Source organism: Falco biarmicus, chromosome 7 (genome assembly GCF_023638135.1).
Source record: "Falco biarmicus isolate bFalBia1 chromosome 7, bFalBia1.pri, whole genome shotgun sequence".
NCBI lineage: Eukaryota > Metazoa > Chordata > Aves > Falconiformes > Falconidae > Falco > Falco biarmicus.
The window spans coordinates 37,678,971-37,702,537 of NC_079294.1; the positions used below are offsets into that span (position 1 = coordinate 37,678,971).

The 23,567-nt window shown below is 39.3% G+C and overlaps 1 protein-coding gene across 8 annotated transcripts in view; it reads left to right on the top strand.

The window, feature by feature from the left end:
• LOC130152705 (kinesin light chain 1) overlaps positions 1 to 23,567 on the top strand; it is a 71,755-nt gene that overhangs the window by 18,894 nt on the left and 29,294 nt on the right. For 7 of the 8 annotated variants that reach the window (XM_056346688.1, XM_056346689.1, XM_056346691.1 and 4 more), the window contains exon 5: positions 22,345 to 22,606. In XM_056346688.1, coding sequence (XP_056202663.1) covers positions 22,345 to 22,606 — 262 coding nt within the window. Of the gene's footprint in view, positions 1 to 5,067; positions 5,493 to 22,344; positions 22,607 to 23,567 lie in introns of those variants that run through there. The other variant, XM_056346695.1, reaches the window with a different exon arrangement.

A 23,567-nucleotide genomic window follows, 5' to 3' on the forward strand; every position in this document is an offset into this window, starting at 1 on the left:
AGATTTACACTGATGTGTGACTGAAATTAAAATCACAGCCCTCACAAGGCTTTTTTATAGGGAAAAACACTTTTCATAATGAAACTCTGGAGAATTTAATGAGAAAAAGGTACCTAAAGGTCTCCTTTGCCATAGAAAACCCCCTCCAATAACTACCAAGATTATCAAGGTAAGGGTCTCACCTAATCTAATTGCAAGTAATCCGGCAGCAAAGCCTGATGAGTTAGCAAATCTCCTTGCAGGTATACTGACAAACCATACAGGTATCAAACAGCTAGTGTTCAAAGAAAAGGAAGGGGATAACGTAAGCAGTAATAAAGCAGGCACTTAGAAATCAGCAGAGGTGATCCTTCCATTTTCTGCTTTTAGCTAAGTGTTGCTGGGTTTGAATACAGACTATCAAAGATCTTGTGTTTGGAAGTGTCTGTTTGTTGCGTTTGTGGAATAAACTTTTTCCCTATCAATACTAGGCCTTATCCCAAAAGCAAGGTAAAGAAAGAGAGCACAGTCATAGTCGGGAAGTGAAGGTATGGGAGGGTGAGGTATCACACACTGAATGTTCTTACTGTAGTTATGGCCAAAATTGTGATATTCCACCGACGGAGTGGTTTTTATTTCCTCTGAAGGATTTAATACACTTCTGCAATCATTCAGTGACTGAGGTAGGTGAATACAGAAATAAATGTAACTTCCTGTGACTCATATGCAGTGATTAGTAATTCTCATAACACTGAATGAGCAACTGAAACCCCAAGAGAGAATAAACTCACTGAAAAGTGAGAGCATAGAGGAAGGAAAGGAGGAGCATGAATGGAATGCTATCTTTCTTCATGTATAAGCGCTAAAAGTCATGCAGAGTGAATATGGAGGAGTCTTTCCAATCCAGAAAGATGCTGGTAGTCAACCATCAGCTGACTACAGAACACGGAAGCAAGTAAGGAAGTTGCTTCATCTTTCAATGAAATGACAGGTACGGCAGAAGTAAAGAAGGAACAGAAATTGCTGGTTGAACGCAGTAAGTATGTATTGACTTAAGCATTCCCTTGTAGAACCTATTCCTTGTTTGCAGGGAGTAAAGATACAAGACTAATTCTTGTCATAAGCTCTTGGGAATTTTGATGCTTAAAAGTATCTTGAAAAATACTGAGTGTCTGTAAATTTGTATAGCATAGAGTATTATAGTTTGTCAAAGGGTGCAATTCTTAGCTCCTTGATCACTTATTACTTTGAAGATGACAGTGCAAATTGGGATATATAAATATAGCTGTGTTGCTGAAATTGTCTAATATTTTTCTTTCACGTTAATATTGACATGCAAATTCTCTAATAGTTCTAGCTTTCAAGTGGTTACTTTAACTGTATTACCTGAGGTGTTTAAGTCTGTTTTTCATAATACAACTGTTATAAAGCTAATTGAATGGGCTTCTTAAATCTTTCAGTTAATATCTTTTGGATTTAACAGTAGCATAGCGCTGTAATAGCTGGGAGACGAAAAGAATTCTGGTTAGCAAAATGTTAATGTCCAGTGCAAGCATCCTGCTCTGTTTAAAAAAAGTAACAGAAATTAACTAATGAAATGGCCTGTAAAGAGCTGAATTAACACTGCATGCTTTATTTCTTTGTTACTCCTCTGTGGGTAGAAAAAGGCAGGGAAAAGCACACTGGCTTTCATTTATTACAGTTTTCTAGAAATCCTTGTGACTATGAAAAAGGAGAATTCACTTGCATGTAAATAAAGCTTATTGACGTGGGAAGCAGGATGATGGCCAGTGTTTATTTTACTTAGAACCTTAATGCCATTCCCAACAGTGGGTTCCTGACAGCATGTTCAGGCATCTTGACTATAACAATGAGTTAAGGCAAGCAAAATACAGTCCTTTTACTCCAAAGTGCCTGAACGCCCTGATAAAAAGGTAGTTGTGCATGCAGTAATTGCACATACACACAACGGAGTTAGGCTAAAATTGTGTCTGGGACTGCATACGTGACACTTTTGACTCCTGAGCACTGATTTTTATGTTTCCTCTTTTCTGTAAAGGACACTCTTGTAAGAAATACAAACTAAAAGCATATGCAACTGTCAAGTGATTATGATGAAAAGCCAGACAGGTTGCTGAATCTGGCCTTTCAATATTTATTATTGCTAGGATGCTTTTAAACAGCACTTTAGCAGAAGCTGAAATTATTCCAATGTAGTGCTTTAATGTAGCCCATATTTATAAAACTAAGTCATAGAGTTTGTAGACTTTAGGATTAGATTTTTAAAACTTTTGTTTCTTTTGGAGGAGAGATTCTCTAAGCCAGGATATATTTTTGTTAATAACAATGGTAAATTGACCCACACTTCTTAAACTAAGTGAACCTGCATTTCTTTATAGAGGCTTGCTCAATTTGTGGATGTCAGTTAAACAAAATCTTGGTTTGCTGCATGTATTTCTCACACTGTTGCACCTCAAAAACCTAAGAGTTTTGTGCTGCATTAGCTGAACTGTTTGCTTTTTTCTCTCCTACTGTGAATTACAAATCTCCCTCTCTTTCTGGGAGAGGAGGGAAATGGCTATATTGAGAATAAAGAATCCAGCATTATAAATCATATGTTTTCAGGTTCTGTTTTAATATCCACTCAGACATCTGCAGAAAGCCAGGGTGACCTTGTTGGTGGCAGACAAATACTCTGGAGACAGTATGTCTAGATATTGCATCCTAAAAGCAGGACATATAGCATAACTGGTTCCTTAAAAGAAAATGGAAATGTGGGCAATAAATAGTTTTTGCTGCTAGATGAACTTGGGTAATTCTTATGTAGATGAGACAGGAAAAACAAGATTCCAATGCAGAGGAACTCTTAATCGTATTTCAGGTCAGGCAGAAGCACACTCACCACTTCTCTCCTGTGTGTATCTTCTGCTGTGTGCCATAAACAGAGGGGAGTAATACTGCACTTCAGTTCCATTGAGCTAATCAACCTTTCTGCGGGAGGGAGCTTATAGTGTGTGCTGCTTATGTGGGAAATTGCCAGCATGCATATACTTGATTAGCCAGTGTATTATGAATCAGGGTCATAGCTGGAGTAGTTGCTTTGTTCGGAAATGCTCAGATTCCCTCGGGTAAGCAGCTAATTGCAGGAAATCTTTTAAAGCAAATGTGTGATAGGAAGAAAGCAATGAATATTGTTTATTCAAAAGACAGGAATGGTTCCTTTGAATCAGTTCTCTTGCATAATTATGTAATTAGGGCATGTTCTATTTTTAATTAAATCTCTTGCATATTTGTGAAAATACTCTGAACCTGTGGACCAACTGACATGACTCTTACTTTTAAAATGCAGTCTGTATAAAGGAATGCCCTTCAGTCTTCTTTTTTCCCCTTCCATATTACTGTGCAAACACATTTTTCACATTATACATAGTTAGCCTGTATTGCCTGTCAAAACTAAAGTATTTTGGTAAACAATTAATACAAAATTGCCAGAGAAATGTTTTAAATGAAGAACACAAGAAGCTGCTGCTCTGAAATACTACTAGTACCACAACTGTTTTTTGTTGGACTGTTTGACCTGTGTAAGATATAGTGAGTGGTATTCAGGAAGTATGCTTCTTTTCCCTCATGTTTTCAAATCCCGCAGTGACTCTGTATTTTCAGTCTCCTGGCAATCCATGCTCCCCTAACTTTGTTTTGTTTCTTGCGGACTTCTGTGACGACTCTTGTTCTTCTGCCTCTTTGACAACAGCATTAGCTTTGACTCTTTTTCCGCCTTCCTGCTTCTTAGGAGTCTTGCTTTCTCACCCGACTCATTCTCACATCTGACATTTTGCAGACTTGCTCAATGTTGTTGTATGTGAGGGTAGATGTACGCTCTGCTTTCCTTGTGTACTTTAGGTATTACTGTTTAGGTGAGGCTGCACATTTTGATGTACACTGTACCGCCATATGTTTCCATTAGCTTCTGACTCATACCCCGTTTATACTGCAGGAGTTGCACAGGCAGCTGGACTGGATGATCATCGTTGGTCCCTTCCACCTGTACCATTCTATCCTATTTGGAGCTCGGATGATAACACACCATTAAAATATTCTACCTAGACAGTAGTAACTCTTACATGAAGTTAAGCTGTCACTGTTCCCTGATGATTTTCAATGTACATTTTATTGCTTGGCTGTATTTGACTTTTTTTTTTTTCCATCTCAGACTTCCAATTCCTTCAAGTCTTTCATTTCTGGGCTTAAATTCTACCTAGCGGAACATGAAAGCAACATGAAGAAAATACCATGACCATTCCTTCTCTTCTGGTAAAGAGTGGGAATGAAATTGAAAGCCGCAGAGAAATAGCTGCTGTGACAAGTCACTGCGTTCTTATGCAGGTCTTCCATGTTATGTGTAAACCTGTGGAAGAGTAGGGATCTTTCACTTAGTTCAATGTGGAACTAAGACAAGGGCGTTAAAATATATTAGCGGTACAGTTAGCCCTGGCGAGGGACCCAGCCTCCACCACAGAATTCCCCCTCCAGCCTCGGTTCTCCCTGCCCCCACGGCGCTGCGGGTGCTTACAGAGGCGGGAGCGTCACCTCTGCCCTCCGCCTACTCTGCCGAAGCAAAACCATCACCTTCTTCCCGGGACACTGAGAGCAACCAACGGGAAAAGCACCTGCGGCCGTGCCCCCTCCACAGCAAAACCACCCCAGCGTCCCCGAGGGCGCCTGCGGGCAACGCCGGGTGTTGCTCCCCCCCGCCCCAAGACACACGCTTCAGGCAGGCCAGGCCTCAGCAAGGTCGGCGCGGCCCCCGCCCGCCCCGGGGATGGCGGCGTGGGGCCTGGCACCTGAGCCCCTAGCAGCCTTCATCAGCATCCCTCCGCTCCCTCCCGGGCGGGCCCCGCGCCACCGGTGGCCATTCCACTGGCGCTGCCCCCTGCTCGCGCGGCCCGATCCCCTCCGCGGGGGCGGGGTGGCGTCATGGGGGCGCTGGGAAAGAAGGGCGCGCGGGGGCTTGTGGGAGGAGAAGGGGGAGCCGCCATGGCGGGCGGGGTGGCGGGAGGGGAAGGCGGGGCGGGCGCAGGGGCGGTGGCAGCGGCAGCCGCAGCCGGGGCGGTGGCGGTGGCTAGCTGCAGCTGTCAGCGCCCGCTCCTCCGGGGCCAGGCCGTGCGCTGACCACCGTGGCTGCCGGGCCGGGCCGGGCCGGGCCGGGCCGGGCCGGGCCTGTCAGCGCCTCGGGGGAGGCACTGAGGGCGCCGTGGTGCTGACCCGCTCCCTCCTTCCTTCCCTCCCTTCCTTCCTTCCTTCCTTCCCTCCCTTCCTTCCCTCCCTCCCTCCTTCCTTCCCTCTCTTCAGTCCTCTCTCCCCCCCAAAAAAAACCCTTTTCCTTCCTCCCTTCCGCCCGCCCATCGCTGACATCCTCCTCCGGTCGCCTCCCCCCCGCCCCCCCGCCCGGGCTGCGCGGCCCCCGCCGCCTCAGCGAGCGCTGCGCACATCGCCCGAGCCTGCAGCACCGAGCGGTGAGCCAGGGGAGCTGCCCGCGCCCGGGGCGGCCCTGCCGGGGGGCAGCTTGGGGGGTGGTAAATTTTTTGTGTTTTTATCTGCGGCTACGCAAACAACAAAAGGCTGCGCGGGCCGGCCGGTCCTTCCGCAGCGCCGCTGACAGCCAGCGCCGAGGGGTGGGGGTTGGTGGTTTTTTTGGGGGGGAGGTGGTTTTTCGGTGTTTTGTGTCAAGCTCTGTCACAGTCACCGCGGCTGCGGGAAGAAGGAACCCCCCGGAGGCGCCGGGGATCGGCCTGGCTTTGTCCCCTTTTGCTGCCCTGGCTCCCTCGGTGCTGCGGCTGGAGCCGGGCGCCGCCCTGGGAGGGACCCTGGGCCGAGCCGGGGTGCGGGAGGCGCCGCCTCGCCCCTCCTGCCCGGCCGGCTCGTCGCCCCGGGGCCAGCCGCGCTTTGTTTTGGCTTCACTGCTTGGCTTAGGGGGCTTACTCCGGGGCTGATTCGGAAATGGTGAAAGATGAGGCGAGGACCGCGCTTCCTTGGGTTTTGTAATTAGTGACCGGATTTATATATTGCAGGTCACCTACCGTGCTGTAGTTGGAGGCGATTTGTAGACTTGGGCCTTGGCCAGATCTCCAGACTTAGAAGAAAAGCATTGATTAGGGACGCATTATTCTAGTAAAATGACACAAATGCATGACTGAGTTAATTGACAACTGTATCTTTAGGGCAGAGATTAACTGGAAAGGCACTTCAAGATCTTACTCATTCTGGTTTTATGTTCCTAGTATTTTTAGGTAACAAGGTGCCCGATTTGTAGATCTGCATAGCAGTTATCTATAATCACAAGCAGGAACTTCTTGACGTCTTACTGAATTCTGTGTTCTAGGCATATTGAAGCATATTTTGATGACCAAAATAGCATCATCTAGTGCTATTGCCTGCCTTTTTGAAGGCTGCTAAATCGATGATGGTGCTCTTTCTTTTTTTGTTTTGTTCCTGTTAGTGATTTTCATTAGTGTATGTGATTTAAACGTGAATCATGGAATCATAATACAGAACCAGAAAATAAAAAGGGCTAGAAAAAAGTGAAAGTTTGTTTTTACCATTTGCTTTGGACAGCAAAAATGGTGAGCAAATGTCATTTGTGATATAAAATACTTTCACAGTTACAGATTAAAATAGATGAAATGAAGACTTTTAAAATTTAATTCTTGCATTCTTGTAATTGGCAGAAGGTTTAGTAACAATTACTCTGGGAAGTAATTGTCTCTTTCACTTCCACTTTTGTGTTTGTACATCACTTAAAATGGAAACTTATGCCCGAAGGGTGTGCTTTGGAAGCTAAAAAGGAACATTCGAGATTTAGATGGTTTAGCATTTTAATTAAAAGAAGCCCAAAAAACCCCAACCCAAGCAAACCCCCCACCCCTCGTAACAAAACTGAAAATCTCAGATTTTTTGAATGCACAATTGATTTCAAAGTCTTTTGGAAAATAGCTTTAATTGATTATGAATTCTGAAGCTTCAGCAAAACACGATAGAGGATATTATAACCCTAGGATTATAGATACAATTGAAAGTAACACATTCAGCATTTTATGGCAGCAGAGAGAAAGCTGATCCATCTGGTGATTCTGAGCAGAAGACCTTGTATTTTGTAAGGTCTTGCACAATTATTTTTGTAAACACATTAAGAGGACCTTTTTGTGAAATTCCAATAGATATGGAGTACTCTAGCGGTTCCGTTTAGATAAGGACTTTCTAGAACCAAGGTTAAATGCAGGGAATTTAAATTGTCGGTTCCTGAAACTTGCACAACAATGCAGTATCACTTCTGCATCATGTTGCAGTTAAAGTTTGGCAACCTTATGTTTCTGAAGGATGATGATGGAACTGATTAATTCCTGTAATCAGAAATTCTAACAGCAATTAAAGCTTTGGTTCCCTTTGCTTTCTAATAAAAGAAAACATGCTATCATATATAATAAAGAAAGAGAATAAAATTACCCTCCAAACGTCTCGTGAAATAGCCTCATTTACTGTTTGTCAAATTACTATGATATGCTAACAGTGCCTTATTAATGGAAATTGATTTTTGAAAAGGTCTGTGTTTGACAGAAGAGAAATTGCATACACAGTTGTTAATTAAATTTGCAGGAGTCCAGAATACAATATTCTGAATGGTTTTGACATACAAGAATCAAAATAATGCTGTATAGATGCTTAAGGTCTATATGAACAATTGCTGTTTCCTCTGTTTATGAAGAGCTTGCTATGATGATGTCAGAAAACCCTCACATGTGTGCTTTTATACAGTATATATCTCTCTCTGTATAGCTAAGTATGTGTATCTACTTCTCTATACACACGTATCTACATATGTCTCCATCAGGAGTTCAGGGAAATATTACAGCCTCATAGTCAGTTCTGAGTCCATTTAATGCAGCTTCTGTTTCTCTTGAGACATGGGCTTATATAGTTGCTCTTTCACCTCTTCCTCTGGTTTTCCTGGCAGATGTGTAATTGGATTTATTCTGGGATTAATAGCATCTCCTCAGATGCATAGGTCATGATTATTTTGAAACTTAATTCAGTGTACAAATACTTGTTAAAGTAATGTTTTTATAGGAGGAGCGGGGGACAGACGAGTACAAGGAAATTAAAGTCAATTCATAAATAAGCAAAATACACTTCTGTATTTAATGTTGAAGTGCATAGTAGCAGATAGTGATGGGGACGAGCATGCTAAGTCTATTTAAATAAACATTTCTTGTAGTCTGTCCAGGGTGGTGTTCAGTATGGTACAAGTATAGTAGAAATGGACCAGTTCCATCATCATTGCAATAAAGTGGCTAGTCACAGGCTTTTCTCTTAATTCAGCCTGTATAATACTTTGTGTTTCCAAAGTATTTTTAAATTGTTTTATAAGACCATAGCATTGACCTTGACCAAAGTTTAGAAAAACACGTTAGTATTAACTCTCAATTTTCCTTAAAACAAAAGCATGACACATGGAATGTCTAATACTTTGTGGTAATCAAGTACCAGTCAAAGACAGATTGTGCATTCAAAAAATAAATTTTTTGACTTCAAACTAGAACTGATTATAATAGTTACATCCTGAGTCACAGTTGGCTTTGGGCATTTTTGAGGTATTAAGGCTTTCCCAGTAATTTCTTTAGTGAAATGTTTTCCCTTTTGAAAGCAGGCTGTAGAAATAAGTGTGGTTCCTTTGAAAAATTACTTAATCAATAAATGCCTAACCAGAAAAAGGTGCACTTAATGCTGGCTTAGATTTGCTGAGATGCTTTTTTTGCCTTCATCTTATGGATTTAAATTGGGCACTTTGTTAGAGGGTCAGAGCCAGAATTACAGATGCTTTCAGTGATGGAGGAATTACTTCCATAGGGTTTTGTTTGAGGTGCTTTGCAGGTGTCAGACATAAGATGACACTATACATGGTGGGTTTTGTGCTAGATAATTAATATATTTAAGGACAGGCCATAGTGAATAGGCAGGCATGAGGACTGAGGATGTATACTTCCAGTACCAATAATATATTTGGGAATGTGAACAAAGGAGTTGATCTCAGAGGGTGAACACTAACGCAGAGTTAACACTGGATATGCTAATTTCTTACAATGTATAAAGAAAATTAATCTCTGATGGTTGGCAGTTTCTTCAGATTCAGTCAGCAAAGAAAACAGATGCCAGTAATAGTATCTGTGTGTTGATTTAATCACTGCTTGTTGCTTTGAATCCAGCTTATCTCCCATGGACTCTGCTACTTAGGTCTTTTTAGTGCAATCAGAAACAATCTTTACTCTAGGAGCTGTGTTTTGACATGTACGTAGAATTAAATTGAATTTGTTTTGTCAAATAATTATTGTTGGTTATCTTTCTTGCTTAAAATTAGGAAGCATGGAATCATATCATCTTCTATTCCAAATTTTTGCATACTTAGATGTAGTATTTTTTACATGGTTTCTCAGTATCTTAGTCTTGCTTGCAGGTAAAAGCAGCAAAATATCTTGCAGGTAAGTTTAAAAGTGAGCAGTTTCCTATTTTGGTTCTTTTGTAAATATCTGCCATAAACCCCATTCATTGTATTAAGATTGTGTTTTTCTGGGATTATGTTAGAACTGTAGCTGACTATTAAATTTTAAAGTGGATAGAGCAAGGGATGTAACCAGTCTAGTCGGTAGTACTGGCTTCCTTACATACCAGTAGGGTTGAGGAGGTGGCTAATTACAGTCGTCTTACTATGTTATGTACACCAGCAAACCATTTACAAAGTTGATGTTGTGCTAATTAACATTCAGAAGGTCAAGAAATGTCTGGCATAAAGTTGAAATTTTTGGTACTACTTAAAAAAAATTGTATATAAAAATCAGTCTTTTTAAAGGACAGCACTTTTTTGGGAATTATCAGATAATGCTATATCTTAATTCTTAGTAATTTGCAATTCATACAAACATTGATGTTATATTCATAAACTTTCTTAAATTCTGTGCTGCTACCCCTTTTGGCAGCGTGTTACTACTAATATTTTATAGTGTTCTAATATTGTGCTTTGTCAGGAGATGGCACAAGTAGTTAAACGTTAACACAAAATTAAGATTACTTGCAATGTGCTATTAGTTGTGTGTGTGTGCTGTTCCACAAACTTTTTAAGAGGTTGCAGTAACTGCATTCCTGCAATATATCTTGAGTTTGCTCCTTCCAGCTGATGGTAGTTGAATGATTTGCAAAGCATGTTTTACAGATTACAGACTAGCAGGGGAGGTTTTGTGTTGGGGGGAAGTTCTGCTTTTTTTGGTTTTTTTTTGCTTCCCCGCCCCCCAAATAAAATATTGTGTTTAAGACTGAGTGCTTTTATGGGTGTTCCTTTATGAAACAATGTCATGTTGAATAGTGTAGGAAAGTCACAGCCGTATCTTTCTCTTCCAGTTTGAGCAGCTTCCATTTCAGAGACTGCTGGTACACCTTCATCCCTCTTGTCTTTGCCAGGAGTGGATTTTACTACACCCTCACCTTTAACATTTCATTTATTCACATACTTAAACTGGATGTTCCTCCCTGCCTCTTCCCCCCACCACTCCCACCCCCCAACCCCCCCATACTGAGGGGGAGTTTAGAGGGAGAAGGGTTGATTAAAAAAAGTGGGATTTCTACCCCCACCCCTGCCTCAGTGTAGAGGGTGGCTGCAGTTAATCGGATCAGTGCAGCTAGTGGGATGGTAATCAGTGAGGATATAGGGGAGGTTGCAGATTTGAGATAGGAGGAGGAGAACAACTTCCTAAAATGTTTCTGCTGACATTTCTGCTGACAGAATAGATGATCAATCTCTAAGGCTATAATTGAACTTTTCTTCAGCCTCAGTGCTGGTTTATGTAGTTTCACACTCCTGCTGCTTGTTCCGTGTCCTCATTCTGTCAGCACAGCTCTCTGCATGACAGCCAGGGGAAATAGGTGTATTTTGGCTGTGTTTGTGTCCTGGACCTTTTCCTTTTCTGTCCCCTCACCTCTGACTGAAAAACAATCCAGTAAAAGGAGCGTATCTTTGGTATGATTTATTATGGACAGGAGTGCTTGTGCTGGAGTGGTGGAGGATGTGAATGAAGTGTATGGCTGGAGGTGCGTTACCAGGTTATTATTTCTAACTATACATAGCCTTGGTGAGTGAATGCTCGTGGTCTTGGTTTAGAGGAAGCCAGACTAGGTGAGTCAGTGGCCGTGTCTGTCTTTAAATTCCTCTGTACATAGAAGGCAGTAGTGTGTGGAAGATATAAGAATGCACAATTGTTTATATTCACCATTTCCCTGGATGTAACCTGCTTGCATTCAGTACAATGAATATTACTGTATTGAAATACAGAGGGGTGCAGGAGTCATGATGGTCTTTGGCAGTATGCTAGCACACACGATAGTAACCTAGGGGTCTTAGCAGAGGTATGAATGAATGAGTCTTTGGGAAGGTAACGCTCATTTTGAGAAATGACCACTATGCCTGCTGTAAGGCAGAATGGATGTTAACAGAGAGGATGTTGTAAAACCACTCTGTAGGGTTCTGAACAGAGTGCTGGTGCTTGGTGGGCATTCCTGAGGGCTTAAGAAACTGTGCAGAGATGACTGCTAATGTTTTGGTATGGTACTGATAGGTGTCTTAGCCAGATGTCCTCACTTTTCAAGGACTTGTTATCCATCCTATACTTTTTGGAAAGACAAGAGGCACCACAGGGTGACTTTGACTGTGTCCCAGTAATTTGCTGTTACTTAATTGCATCTCTTTTCCCTAGTTCAGAAAAGAGATAAAGGCAGATAAATGATTCAGTTACTCCGCTATTAAGTCTTTCTCATACAGCTAGTATCCATTTGTTTCTCACAGTACTTTAAAGCTAAAATATGCTGCATGTTGATTTTAGAGCACACTTAAAATATTACTGATATAATATATGAACTTTGTAAAAATTTCTAGGTTTGGAGTTCATGCAGAATGCAAATAGAGAGCAAAGATGCACAGTATATTTTTTGACAGCTAGTCAGTGGCATTTGAATTACAGTGCCTGCTTGTAGTTTGTGAGTTTGTGTGGCCATTGAATCTTGATCCCCCACCCAGTTGTTCTGTTAACAAATGGTCTGAAAATATACTTGCTGACTCTTTTTTTTTTTTTTTTTTTTACCTCTTTCTTTCTCCCCTCCCCCCCAGCCTTCTTTCCCTTTTTTTCTCTTGGCCAGTAGTCTGGCTGCACACAGAGCAATAGTTGCAAGTGTGTGGTATGTTGCTTTTGATGGCATGGTTGTGCATGTCATGTTATGCTCTACCAGCCTCAGTAGGGGGATGCTTTCAAAACAGATTTATCCAAGTGAGGTGGTTTAAAAAGTTATATTAAAAACATAACTTTTTACTACTGATGTGTCTGTTTTACAGTTAATGTGTGCTCTCGTTCTGTGTCAGTCCTCCAGAAGAGTGATGTACCACAGCAGGACGGTGAGAACTGTCATACTAGTGTTACCACAGCCAGTATTTCAGGAGTCCCAAACAAGCACCCAGTGCCCCAGCAGTAACTAAGATAAATCATGAATGTGGAAGTTCATGGAGAGAGGGCTAAAACTATTGTTTGATCCTCAGGTGTGAGTGCACAGAACATTAAGATGCCTTTGTCAAATGCTGGGATAGTGCCTGCTGTACTGCTTTGTACCTCCTGGCCTAGTAGAGTTCAGAGCATCTGAGTAAGCCCTACAGATTATAGGGAACTTAACAAGGAAATTATTTCCAACGTTAGAGAAAAATCGGCTCTCTGCTGTAGTAAGTAAGAAACAGTGACTGATACAAGGTTATTTTTCTAGATGATTGCATCATTTGGTATGCTTTCTGTGAAATGAAATTTGTAAGGTGTAAAAAACTGTTAGTCTGATAATTGCCATTGAAAGTATCGATTTTGATGTAATATTTAATGGGGTAGAATTAATTCCTTGTCAATATTAAGGACAGTGCCTGAACAATTTAATTGTGCAACTCTCTTTTTCTGTAGTCATTCTGTTTCACTTTTTAATGGAAGAATAAGCAGGGGGAGGCTATTTTCCCCAAGACTTGAAGGGAGACTGCGTACAGTTTATGCATTTTAATGTAAACTGTTAGGTAGTTTCAGAATCAGATTTAAGGACTTGTTAAACCTAAGGCTAGTGTGTGCTGAAGCAGTGCTAATGGATGTTCCTTTTATGTCTGCAGAAGAAATTGCTAGTTTTCTTGTTTTGGTTCAAATAACCCTTCTCTTCAATGTCCTCAAGCATGTAAGAGCAACATAATCTGTACTTGCAGTAGTCAGCAAAGCTTCCCACGTAGATCCAATAATATGAGGCAAGCAAGATGTGGCCTTCTCTGCCCTTCCTGCATGCATTTTTTTAAATGGTTATAGATAGGCCATGAAAAGTAGATTTGGTTAAGATTATAGGTCTGATGTTAGTAAGTGGGGGCTGATGGTGTTTTTAATGTATTCTAGAAGTCTGATTTGATGGGAACATTCCTGTGCTTTTGCCTAAGTGCTATTTAGAGTTAAGATAAATAGATAACTTAAATGGATGTTTACTTTGATTAGTCAATAAAGCAGTTCTTGTCCAAAAATAACAATACAAAATGAAAGCACTAGAGTCAAGCTCAAAAAATGTTTTGTCTACATTATTGACAGCTTAAAATTGCAAGACAAGTATCTTTGAAAACAACTTTGATGTTACTGTACCTTCCTATTCCAGTCTGAGAGACTCTCAACAGCTAGAATTAGTCTGTTAAAAATGTCTTACCGAGACTCAAGATTCACTGAAGGCATGGCTACTCAAGTTGGCAAATCCATGAAGAGCTAAGTGCCATTTCCACGAGGAAATAAATGTAGATTCTTGGAATATTGAGGGTAAAAACTGTGGAGTTTGATAATGATGATGGATTTGTAACTCAAACTGTTGACAGTATTTCTTTAAAAACACAGTCAAAATTTCCTTTCAATCCACTTAAAGTAGGTAATTTATGAAGCACATCTTCATAACTACAAAATACTAAACTACAATACAGTTCTTTTGAATAAAATTACCCTTTGTTTTTCCTGATATATCTTTGTTTTTTGTGGCAAGCATTCTTGGTAACTGAGGGTAAATACAATGATTTTTTAAATACTTCAACTTCTGCCTTCTGATGCATTTAAATATGTTTAATCTGTCTTTATGTAACTACTCTTAATACAGTCATGATTATTTTGTTAAAATGATCCAGTGAAGTGTGCTTTGTGGTCATAAGCACTAGGCAAATCCTGTGCAGCCCAGACTGGTATGTTGTGTCAGGGTTCTAGTGAACAGGCAAAATGCTCTGATTTCTTGGGGTCCGTTGGCGGCTGCTTGGAAGTGTTTATTAGTGCTGACAGGAAATGAAGGAAGTGCTGGCTTTGAAGATCAACAGACACTGTTTGCTGTTGACACAGCAGTAGTACAGAAGAGACAACTCCCTTGCTCCAAGGGGCAGGAGACTTTGCGATTTGCAGTCTGTCCGTCTGCAGAAATTGCATCGACATAACTAAAATGAACAGATTGGCATTAGAGCTCTTTGCCCAAGACTACCAAACAGCAGCAGAGGTTTGTATTCAGTTTTATTATTCTGGAAAAGAACACAGTTTTGATCTTGCCACAGGTCTGAGGATATTTGCTAAGTATACTGGTTTAGATTTAGAGTAAGGAAGTATGTATGTACTACCAATCTGTAATAATGATAGTAACCTCGATTAACAAAGATTTAATAAACAGATATCTTTGTGAAAGTACAGCTTTTAGTGTAGTTCCTTTAAAATCTTGACTGGGTCTACTAAACTGCCTTAGACACACGCCTGTCAGATTTCTTTTGCACTTGCTTCAGCTTTGACAAAGAGTAATCTTTGATGTGATAACAAATGCATAGAAGGATCTTATTTCCATCCAGCTTCATTTGAAACCCAAGATGCTAGAAGAGCTTGGGAATGTATACAGAGAATAAATTTTTCTCTTAACACGCTTATGATACGTGCAGACTGATTGTAGGATCTAAACAGATGCCACTTTTCAGAGGAGGAATAATCCACAGTGATCTTAGCATATGTTGCTATTCTGTGTTTTAATCACTATCTATTCTTAGGACTTCAGAAAGGTAAAATGTAGTGGGTGAAGTATGCCAGAAAGAGGATAATTTCCCTTGATTCCTTTTACATAAATAATGGGAGCAGGCATAATAATGTGTCTGGGGGGTAGCCATATCATCTGAGGGTCTCTGTGTCTACTGCACTATGTGAGCAGGAAGAGGAAGGTGGAATTTGGCCGTGGTCTGCAGCAGCGTTATGGAATTCCAGATATGATTGAATCAAAAAGAGATTTGTTAGATTGGCAGGTCATCTGGATTGTCTGCAGTTAAAAGGATACAGATTTGACTGTATCATGATAATTGAAATGCTAGCTGGTAGCTTGTGTTTATTCAGTCGAGTACTGTCAAGGGATTGACACCATAATAGCCTTTTATTTAAGAGGAAAAATAATCTGTGTAGTTACAGGACGTTTTTAAGCCACTGAATATTTCTATACTGTAGAGTTTTTTTACTGAATTGACTGTTTCATCAGGAAGTCATAATTTTAATGAAAATAGTTCACTTGCTACAAAAGAAGGAGGGTTGAAAATACTCTTAACACTTGTCAGTTATCCTTGAAATGTGCAAAACTTTCTGTTTCACAGTAGTGTATAAGATTGTTCCTTAGAAGCATGCAGATATGATTGCTGAGAAACAGTATGCGCTTCATTAGTGGTTATGCTGTGTGCTATAGAAATCTAAAAAAAGGACCCCACAGCAGTGCATATCTTCATAGCCTGTGCTTTCTCAGCAGTGCAGATCTTAGCTTGTGCTTTCTCAAAGCGAATTGTTAGCCTCACCCTTGCTACAGGTTTTATAGGGGTTATTTTTGCTGTAATATCTTTTATTAGCAAACAATAGTTTGTTAGCCCGCTTTTCTCCTTAACTTTTTAGTTTTCCAAAGAATCTAAAGCTTTCCCCTGAAAGGTGTGCTTTTTTTTTTTTAATAGCAGGCTGTGACATTAAAAGATTCCAACGTTTATCAAGGCAAATGTACAGTGGCTGTGTTCTTCAGCTAAAAAAGTACATAATCCTCTTCACTTAAACATAATTTAATGCAGTGGGTGGGGTTACTGATAGCCACTGGAGTTTTCTGGAGTCTGATGCAGTTGTTTTCAGAGGTGGATGCTGTTGTAATGTCGGGGTAGAACACGTGGTTGTGCAGCCTCTTCCCGCTGATGCGGTGTGGAGAGTAGGCTGCACCTACTCTCAACAGAAAAGCAACAGCCACGTTAGTCCAGTGGAAATCTCTGCCAGTATTCAAGTTTTTTGGCATTTAGACATTTTAGTCAAGCTGTTCTATGCTTGTTGTGCATTTCTTCAGAAATTAGTGCATTTACCTTTATAAATGCTAAACTTCTACAGCTTCCAGTATGTGCTGCTAATTGTCCTCACTGAGTTATTTTTAAGGTAGATTGTGTCCATGGGCACTGAATTGTAAAGAGTCTTTCTGACATCATGTATTTGGAAACCTGAGGCAGTACAGAAGTGCAGCCGTATTCTGTTTATAGAACTGGGTCAGCGAGCGTACCTTGAGTCTGACCTCCAGCAGGACACTGTTTGCAGGTGGAGTCCAAGATTTTTTTATTCCGTAGAGGCTCGTGTGTGGATTCAAATATAGATTGATGAAAAGAGTGATAGATAGCATTGGCAGTTCAGCTATAGTCCTGAATATGTCAAGAAGGAAAAGCTACTCTGTTTCTTTTGTGGAGCTAGACATACTCAGTGGAATGAAATTCCTGAGTGTAAGGGATCCTTTTAATTACTTAAAAGGAGGGCAAGTCAAACAAAAAGAGAAAGATTATAAATTTTCATATGTATGGCAATATGAATTGTGATAGCAGAAATAGCCTCACAGAGAAAGAGAAATTAACATTTTAGATTTTTAAAAACATGTAAGTAACCATTGTTCTTTCAGGTTTGGAGACTTCTGACTGTAAACCATAACAGCAATACATTCAGACTGGAGTGTTTCTTGTGTGAGTCCGTTTACAAATACCTAAGTATATGAAAGACATCAGTGGGTGATTCATCCTTGCCATTTCTGACTCGTGTGTTGCCGAGCTGCCTTGTTAGGAAGGGGTGCGGTTAAGGTAGTGTCTGACATACTACTGGTGTCCCTCGCAGACAGTTTTTCATCTCTTGCCTTTGTTGGTGGCTTTCTTTTTGTGCTTGGATGGCCTGTGACTTGTGCGGATTGTTTGAGAAGGTAGTTTTCCACATCACGAAGATTAGCAGTTAAAGCTGCTCGTAGTATTTCAAGATGGTGTGTTCCGTGTGTAATGAGATGTGTTGTTGGTCTGAGCCCAGAATTAATGACTTGTAATTTGCAGCTAATACAAAATGAAACGGGTGCATGCCAGATGTAGGATGCTGAGTCTTGCCATTTCATTAAGGAGGAACTAAGAGTGAAATTAGGGTTAAAAGGTCTGAATAGACTGATTATTGTTACAGAACAGTGAACTGATAGGTACATATTGGAGATACAAACCCCTCAAATGAGTACATGCTATATCTTTGTGGAATTGGTATTGTACTTGTAGATGACAGGACCCATAGGTACGGCTTGGGCCAGTCTTGTAGTAGCTTTTATGTTAGGAAGATGATTTACTCTCTCTTGTATGCAGACACTTTATTCTGCAATTTTCAGCTATCCTACCTGCTAACTAATATTCAGAGGAAAGAGTTTAGGAAGAATTTGGCTTGTCACAGCAGTTTACGGACTTTGGGATTTATTTTTGTAACTTTTATTTTATTGTATTTCAGATTGTATTTTAAAACTATAATGATCAGACACTAGAGATGCTAAAAGATTATCTTCCAAGGTTTTAGTACTTGAAAGCTGACAAGTAATGAAAACGTCAATACTGAGAAAGGGAATTCTTAGAGGTACATAGCAAGAAAATCAAAATAAAAACTAGAACCATTTTATTTTTTTGTTTTTATATTTGTGTTTAGGACCTGGGCTAATCTTTAGTAAAGAGGAAAAAAAAGTATCTTCTGGGTTTCTTAGAAAAATGTTCTTTCTTTATTAGTGTTCCTATGCAAAGGATTCATACGGTTTTGTGTTCTGGTTGAAGAATTCTTTGAGGTGATCTGCAGGGAAATGACACTTTTTTTTTTAAGCAGCTGAGTAGGAAAAGCTATTTATGTTTGAGAGATCCTTAAATATATGAGTTGAGGATCTTAAGTAGCTAGCTGTGATGTGTGTTATGCCCGTATGAGAATTTATGCACAAACTGTGCTTGTCAGCATTACTAGTGCAATTGGTTTGAAAGTTTTATGAATAACAAAATACCTAAAGATACAGCCACGTAAGTTGTTTGTATATGAGATTATACCAGAGGTTACTTGACTTGGCTTTATGTTCCTTATGCTTTCTTTAGTTCAGATTCCTGCTATTCCCAATCCATTTCTTTGATTGGAGTGCACGTTACAAAATTTTGCAAAACTCAAAACTCTCTTTAGCTGTTGTCATTGTAGGGCTTTTTTATGTTGATCTGTCCAAGTTCATTAATTTTTTTTTATGTTTGAAGAAAATTGCTTGATTTTTTTTTTTTAGTGTTGGAAAGTACTTTAGCATAGTCTGTGTTGTGGTAAGTAAACCAGGAAGGTAAATACTCAAGATCTACACAGGCACATATTTAATACGATATGTAAATTGCTTAAGCCAGATGGCTAGTCTGTAACTCTGGCTGCATTGCATTTTGGTTTTTTTCTTCTCATCCAGAATTCTGTTTTCCAACTAAGCCTTTGTACATTTAATTTTTTTTTTTGTTTTCAATTGTACACTGAATTAGAAATTAATATTTGAGTCTAGAATTCCTGCTCTATAACAGGTAAAATTTGAAGTGCAGTGGAGGCTTAAGAAGCCTTTGACTATGCCCCTTTTTTTTTTTTTCTGTGGGGAAAAAATAGAGGAAGAAAGAATTAACTTTTTTGAAAAGCTACAATAGAAAGGCATGGTAGATTTTGTCTCTTTTCCTCTGTATACATGCATGCCTACTTCCTGCATACAAATTTAACTTTTTTGCTTCCTGTATGGGATTTGCTGCCTCAGGGTATGGAAAACTAGTTGTATGATTATGTATTCAAATATGGTCTTGTTTGATGAGTAGGTAATACCCTTTTGTAAAACATTTGTAAAAAAAATGATGGAAACAGCACCACACCTCCATACTACTCTTAAAAAGACATTAGACATTTATTTATTAATCTTACTCCTTCAAAGAATCAGATCTGATAACAAACACGTAATTTATCATGCTGTCCTCCCGCTTTCTAAATTATTCTCCCAAGCACAACCTATAAAACTCCAAACAACATTGTCCAATTTTTTGGTAGCGTTTTGCACAGAGATCATTTAAACAGACAAAACCTATGCAGAAACATTCATTCCTTTCCTGTTGGTGGGAGAGATTAGGATGCTAAACAATTTTCACAGGAGGACACTTGAGAATCCCTCTCCCAGGCTGCGTGGACCTTCAGATCAGTCTGTCTTGTAGCCTTTTCACTGGACACCAGCTCTGGTACAGTTGCTTGTACTGGTAGCTCTGAGGCAGTGAAAGCTTATGGCTACTTTTGGTTTAGAATGAGGTGGCTAAAAATCTGGCCCACCAGATTGAGACAAGAAGCGTGTATTTGTAAAGCAGGTTTACTGCTCTGGTGGGCTTTAAGTATATTTTTGCCCCATTGGGTTTAAACCTGCTTTTCCTTTCTTCCAGAGCTTCTGTGCCAGCTTTCCCTTCCTTAAGTGCACGCTTAGTGTGTTCAACCAGAGCTATGTGCCTGATTCTGTCTATGATCTGACAACCATTTTTCCTTAAAGTAATAAATCAGTGTCAGTATCACACCGTAGATGTAACTGTGCACACAGATGTGTCTTTTGGCTGGATTTCATGTTGGATAGGTACTTTCCAGGCTCCTTTATTCTTTTTGCATGAAAGCTTGACCATTGCAATGCCTAATGTAGATTTTAGTAGTTACTTTCTTGGTTTTGTGTATTATTTTTGTAACAGTGAATGGCTGCTAATTTGTCTGTATTCACCTAGAATTCATTTACTTTCTACTAAATAAGGGGTTAAAATGTGCCGTTTTTTTTAAACTGCATCTATACATGTGCTACATACATACGTGCACACACCTGCCTTCAATCTTCGGTGTAGAATGACAATAAAAGACTGAAGCACGCAGAAGGAATTGATACTACTGTTCATGTAAGACAGACAAATGATCATGTACTTAACCTAGAATGTTGGAGAAAAACTCTAGGTATTTAAAAATCGTATTTCTCAGAACTTCTCTAATACAAAATGGAAGCCCCTATTCATTAGATGTCTTCTGCTGGTTTTATTTCCTTATGATCAAAGGTTCAGTTCTTTGCATTCAGGATGGAAATTGCTAGTTGAAGGCATGAAAGCATGCTGACGGTAATTAGGGTTGAGTTGTATGCTGAATTTAGCATAATCCGTAACAATTTCTTATATGACTGTACGTGTTATAAGCATTTATTTACAAATTTGACTCACACAGTTTTAGAGAGTATGTGCTTTAAAAATGTTATTTTAAAATTGTGGGTAATAGTTCTCAGGTCATAAATGGGAAATATGTAAATATCATTCTGCTCATCAGGTTTTGGTGAGTTGATTTCTTATGCCATTATAGGTTAGATGTTTTATACAGATGCATATGCTCTGTGTTACATGTATTTGTGAATATACAGTTCTTGTATTAAACAGTGGTAAAGCCAAATCCACTGTTTCCCCAAATTATCTGTGTTTTCAGACAATAGATTATTAAAAAATAAACCAATATAGTGTACAGCACTTTTGTGACAGATAGGTATGCCTTTTAGGTGATGTGTTGCAGGAGATCATAAAAGAGAGGGTAATTTGAGTGTATATAAACAGAAAGTGCAACTTTTTTTTTTAATGTAATACAAAAGTGTAAGAGCACATTCTTTGGCTCTTCTCATGAAGTGTTGCATATATGCATGTTCCTTATAGCACTCTTACTCAAGATGTAAGTGATGGTAATTTTTTTTTGCTTTCTGCTAAAACTAGACTTGTTTCTGTACAAAGTTTTAATACAGTTTAGCTAATTCATTTTAAATGTTAATCAGACCTTTCCCCAAGTGGCTTCATATAGATGTGCTAATTTATTGCTTTTGAGAAACCTTTCCTACTTTATTCTAATTTATACTTCCTGGTTCGCTCAAAGATATAAATCTTTTAAATATAAAGGAGCAATTCCTCAATTGTTTTTGCTATAGAACATTTTTCTGGTGAAGTTTAAAAAGGGTCAAGTGATTTCTGTGTCTTCTATTTGTATTTTTTACATTGTTATACTTGTTTGTCAGTTCAGTTATAGCATGTGTGATAGTACAGATACCTGAATTGCTAAATTCTTTTTGATCTTCATTTGCGTTTGGTAAAGGTGTTTAGAAACATTCTGAAATTTGCTAGCCTTAATGTAGTGCATGAGGTATGGACAAAATAGCACAGTAGAGTGTTTCTTGCAAGAATTGTGCTATACAAGCCATTTTTCCCAGCATGAGACAGCTGTTGCAACTTCTTCAGAACAGCTGCATCTAGGCCTGTAGGCAATTGAATGTCTATATGTAACTGTAGAGTTACAATAACGAATGTAACGTAATCTTAGGGGGTAGTTGTTATTTTCAAAATACGTAGTGATAATAGCTTTTCTAGCCCTTGGAAAAGGATGAAGGTGGTGTTCCCTTCTTACTGGAAAAGGGTAATTTTTCTTACGATGAACGCTTTTAAAGTGTTGGATGGTATTTCTTCAAATTCTTCAAGCTCTGTTTTGTGGATATTTATGAAGATAGGTGTATATCAGTGGCATCTACACGTAGCTGTATTTATTCCAGTATGTCTTTTTACACCAGCTACTTTGCTTTTGCACAAACTAGAATCTTGGAGATGCAGCCCTGTTTTCAATGTTCATCAGAAATTCTTCTGCTGTGTTGTAGTATATTTTTTTTTCTGTTCCTGTTTGGCTTATGAATTATTGTTAATATTAAATCTGGAAATAGAAACTGGAAAACTTGAAGCACTGTTCAAACCTAGGACTTAAAACGCTGTAAAATTTTTGCAAAAATACAATTACATTCTGCAAATACATTTCAGATTCATATGTTGTAATGACTTCTTAAAGGAAAACTTTATTCAGCTTATTTTATTTTTACTTTTGGATTAACTAGTGTACTCTTCCATTTCAGAATGTATGAAAACATGTCCACAATGGTGTATTTAAAGGAAGAGAAGTTGGAGAAGCTTACTCAAGATGAAATCATTGCCAAAACTAAGCAAGTGATTAATGGACTAGAGGCACTGAAGAATGAACACAATTCAATTTTACAGAGCTTACTTGAAACACTGAAATGTTTGAAGAAAGATGATGAGACTAATCTGGTTGAAGAAAAATCAAACATGATTCGAAAGTCACTGGAAATGCTGGAGCTTGGCCTTAGTGAAGCACAGGTAAAATTGCAGTAGAAATAAAGCGTTTCAGACTCTGAGGTCTTCCATTTACCTTACTAAATATTAGAAATGTGCTGGGACATTTATGTTGCTATTGTATATTAAGGAAAAAGACTGCTGTGACTAAGAGGTAGATACTGTCTTGCTGTGTTGCAGAACTAATTACACATTCAGTGTTAAAGCACTGAAGCTCATAACTGAGCTCCTCGCTGCTTCAGTGAGACAGTTGCTATTTTGTATTTAGCCTTTTCCATGGCATTAGATAGGCAGTTTTTGAGCAGCTCAAGAGCTGAGCGTTTGCATTTTAACTCTAAATTATTGCATGGGGAGGTCTCACACACAGACAAATAACTTGCCCCAACCTTTGAGCTGTGCCTAACCTTAAATTCATGTTTATATTCCATTATGAGATTCTTTATAGTAGCTCATGCTGCTTCTGGAGATTGAGCATCTCTACTGTTTACTGAACGTTTTACTAAGTCAAAGTTGAATCTAAAAGCATTTTAGAGGTTACGAATTGAGTACAGAATCTGAACAACTTTCACAGTTGTGTTAAAGAAAGGACTCTGAGCTGATTTCTGTGAACTATCTTAGTTGATGAAGATATTGTCTGCAGAAGTAGAGTGTTAAGATGCATTTAGTCAGGATGTCAGGATTATATTTACAGTCCAACTTTAGGGTATTTTGTACTAGGTCAAAAACCTGAAACAATGTGATGTGACACAGTTGTTAAGTGTAGAATGGCAGAGTGTTTGCAAATGAGTTGAAAACGCCAGTGAGTTAGCTTTACATTAGTAGGCTTTATATTGATGTGTAACTGTGATCAGTCATCTTATCTGGATCGAGCTATTATTGTTTGGTGATCTGGAAGTTGTGTTGTGTGCATTGGTTCATGGTGAACTGAGGCCTGAGAGAATGATGAACAAATACAGGTTACCAGACATGGGAATGTAGAAGCCCT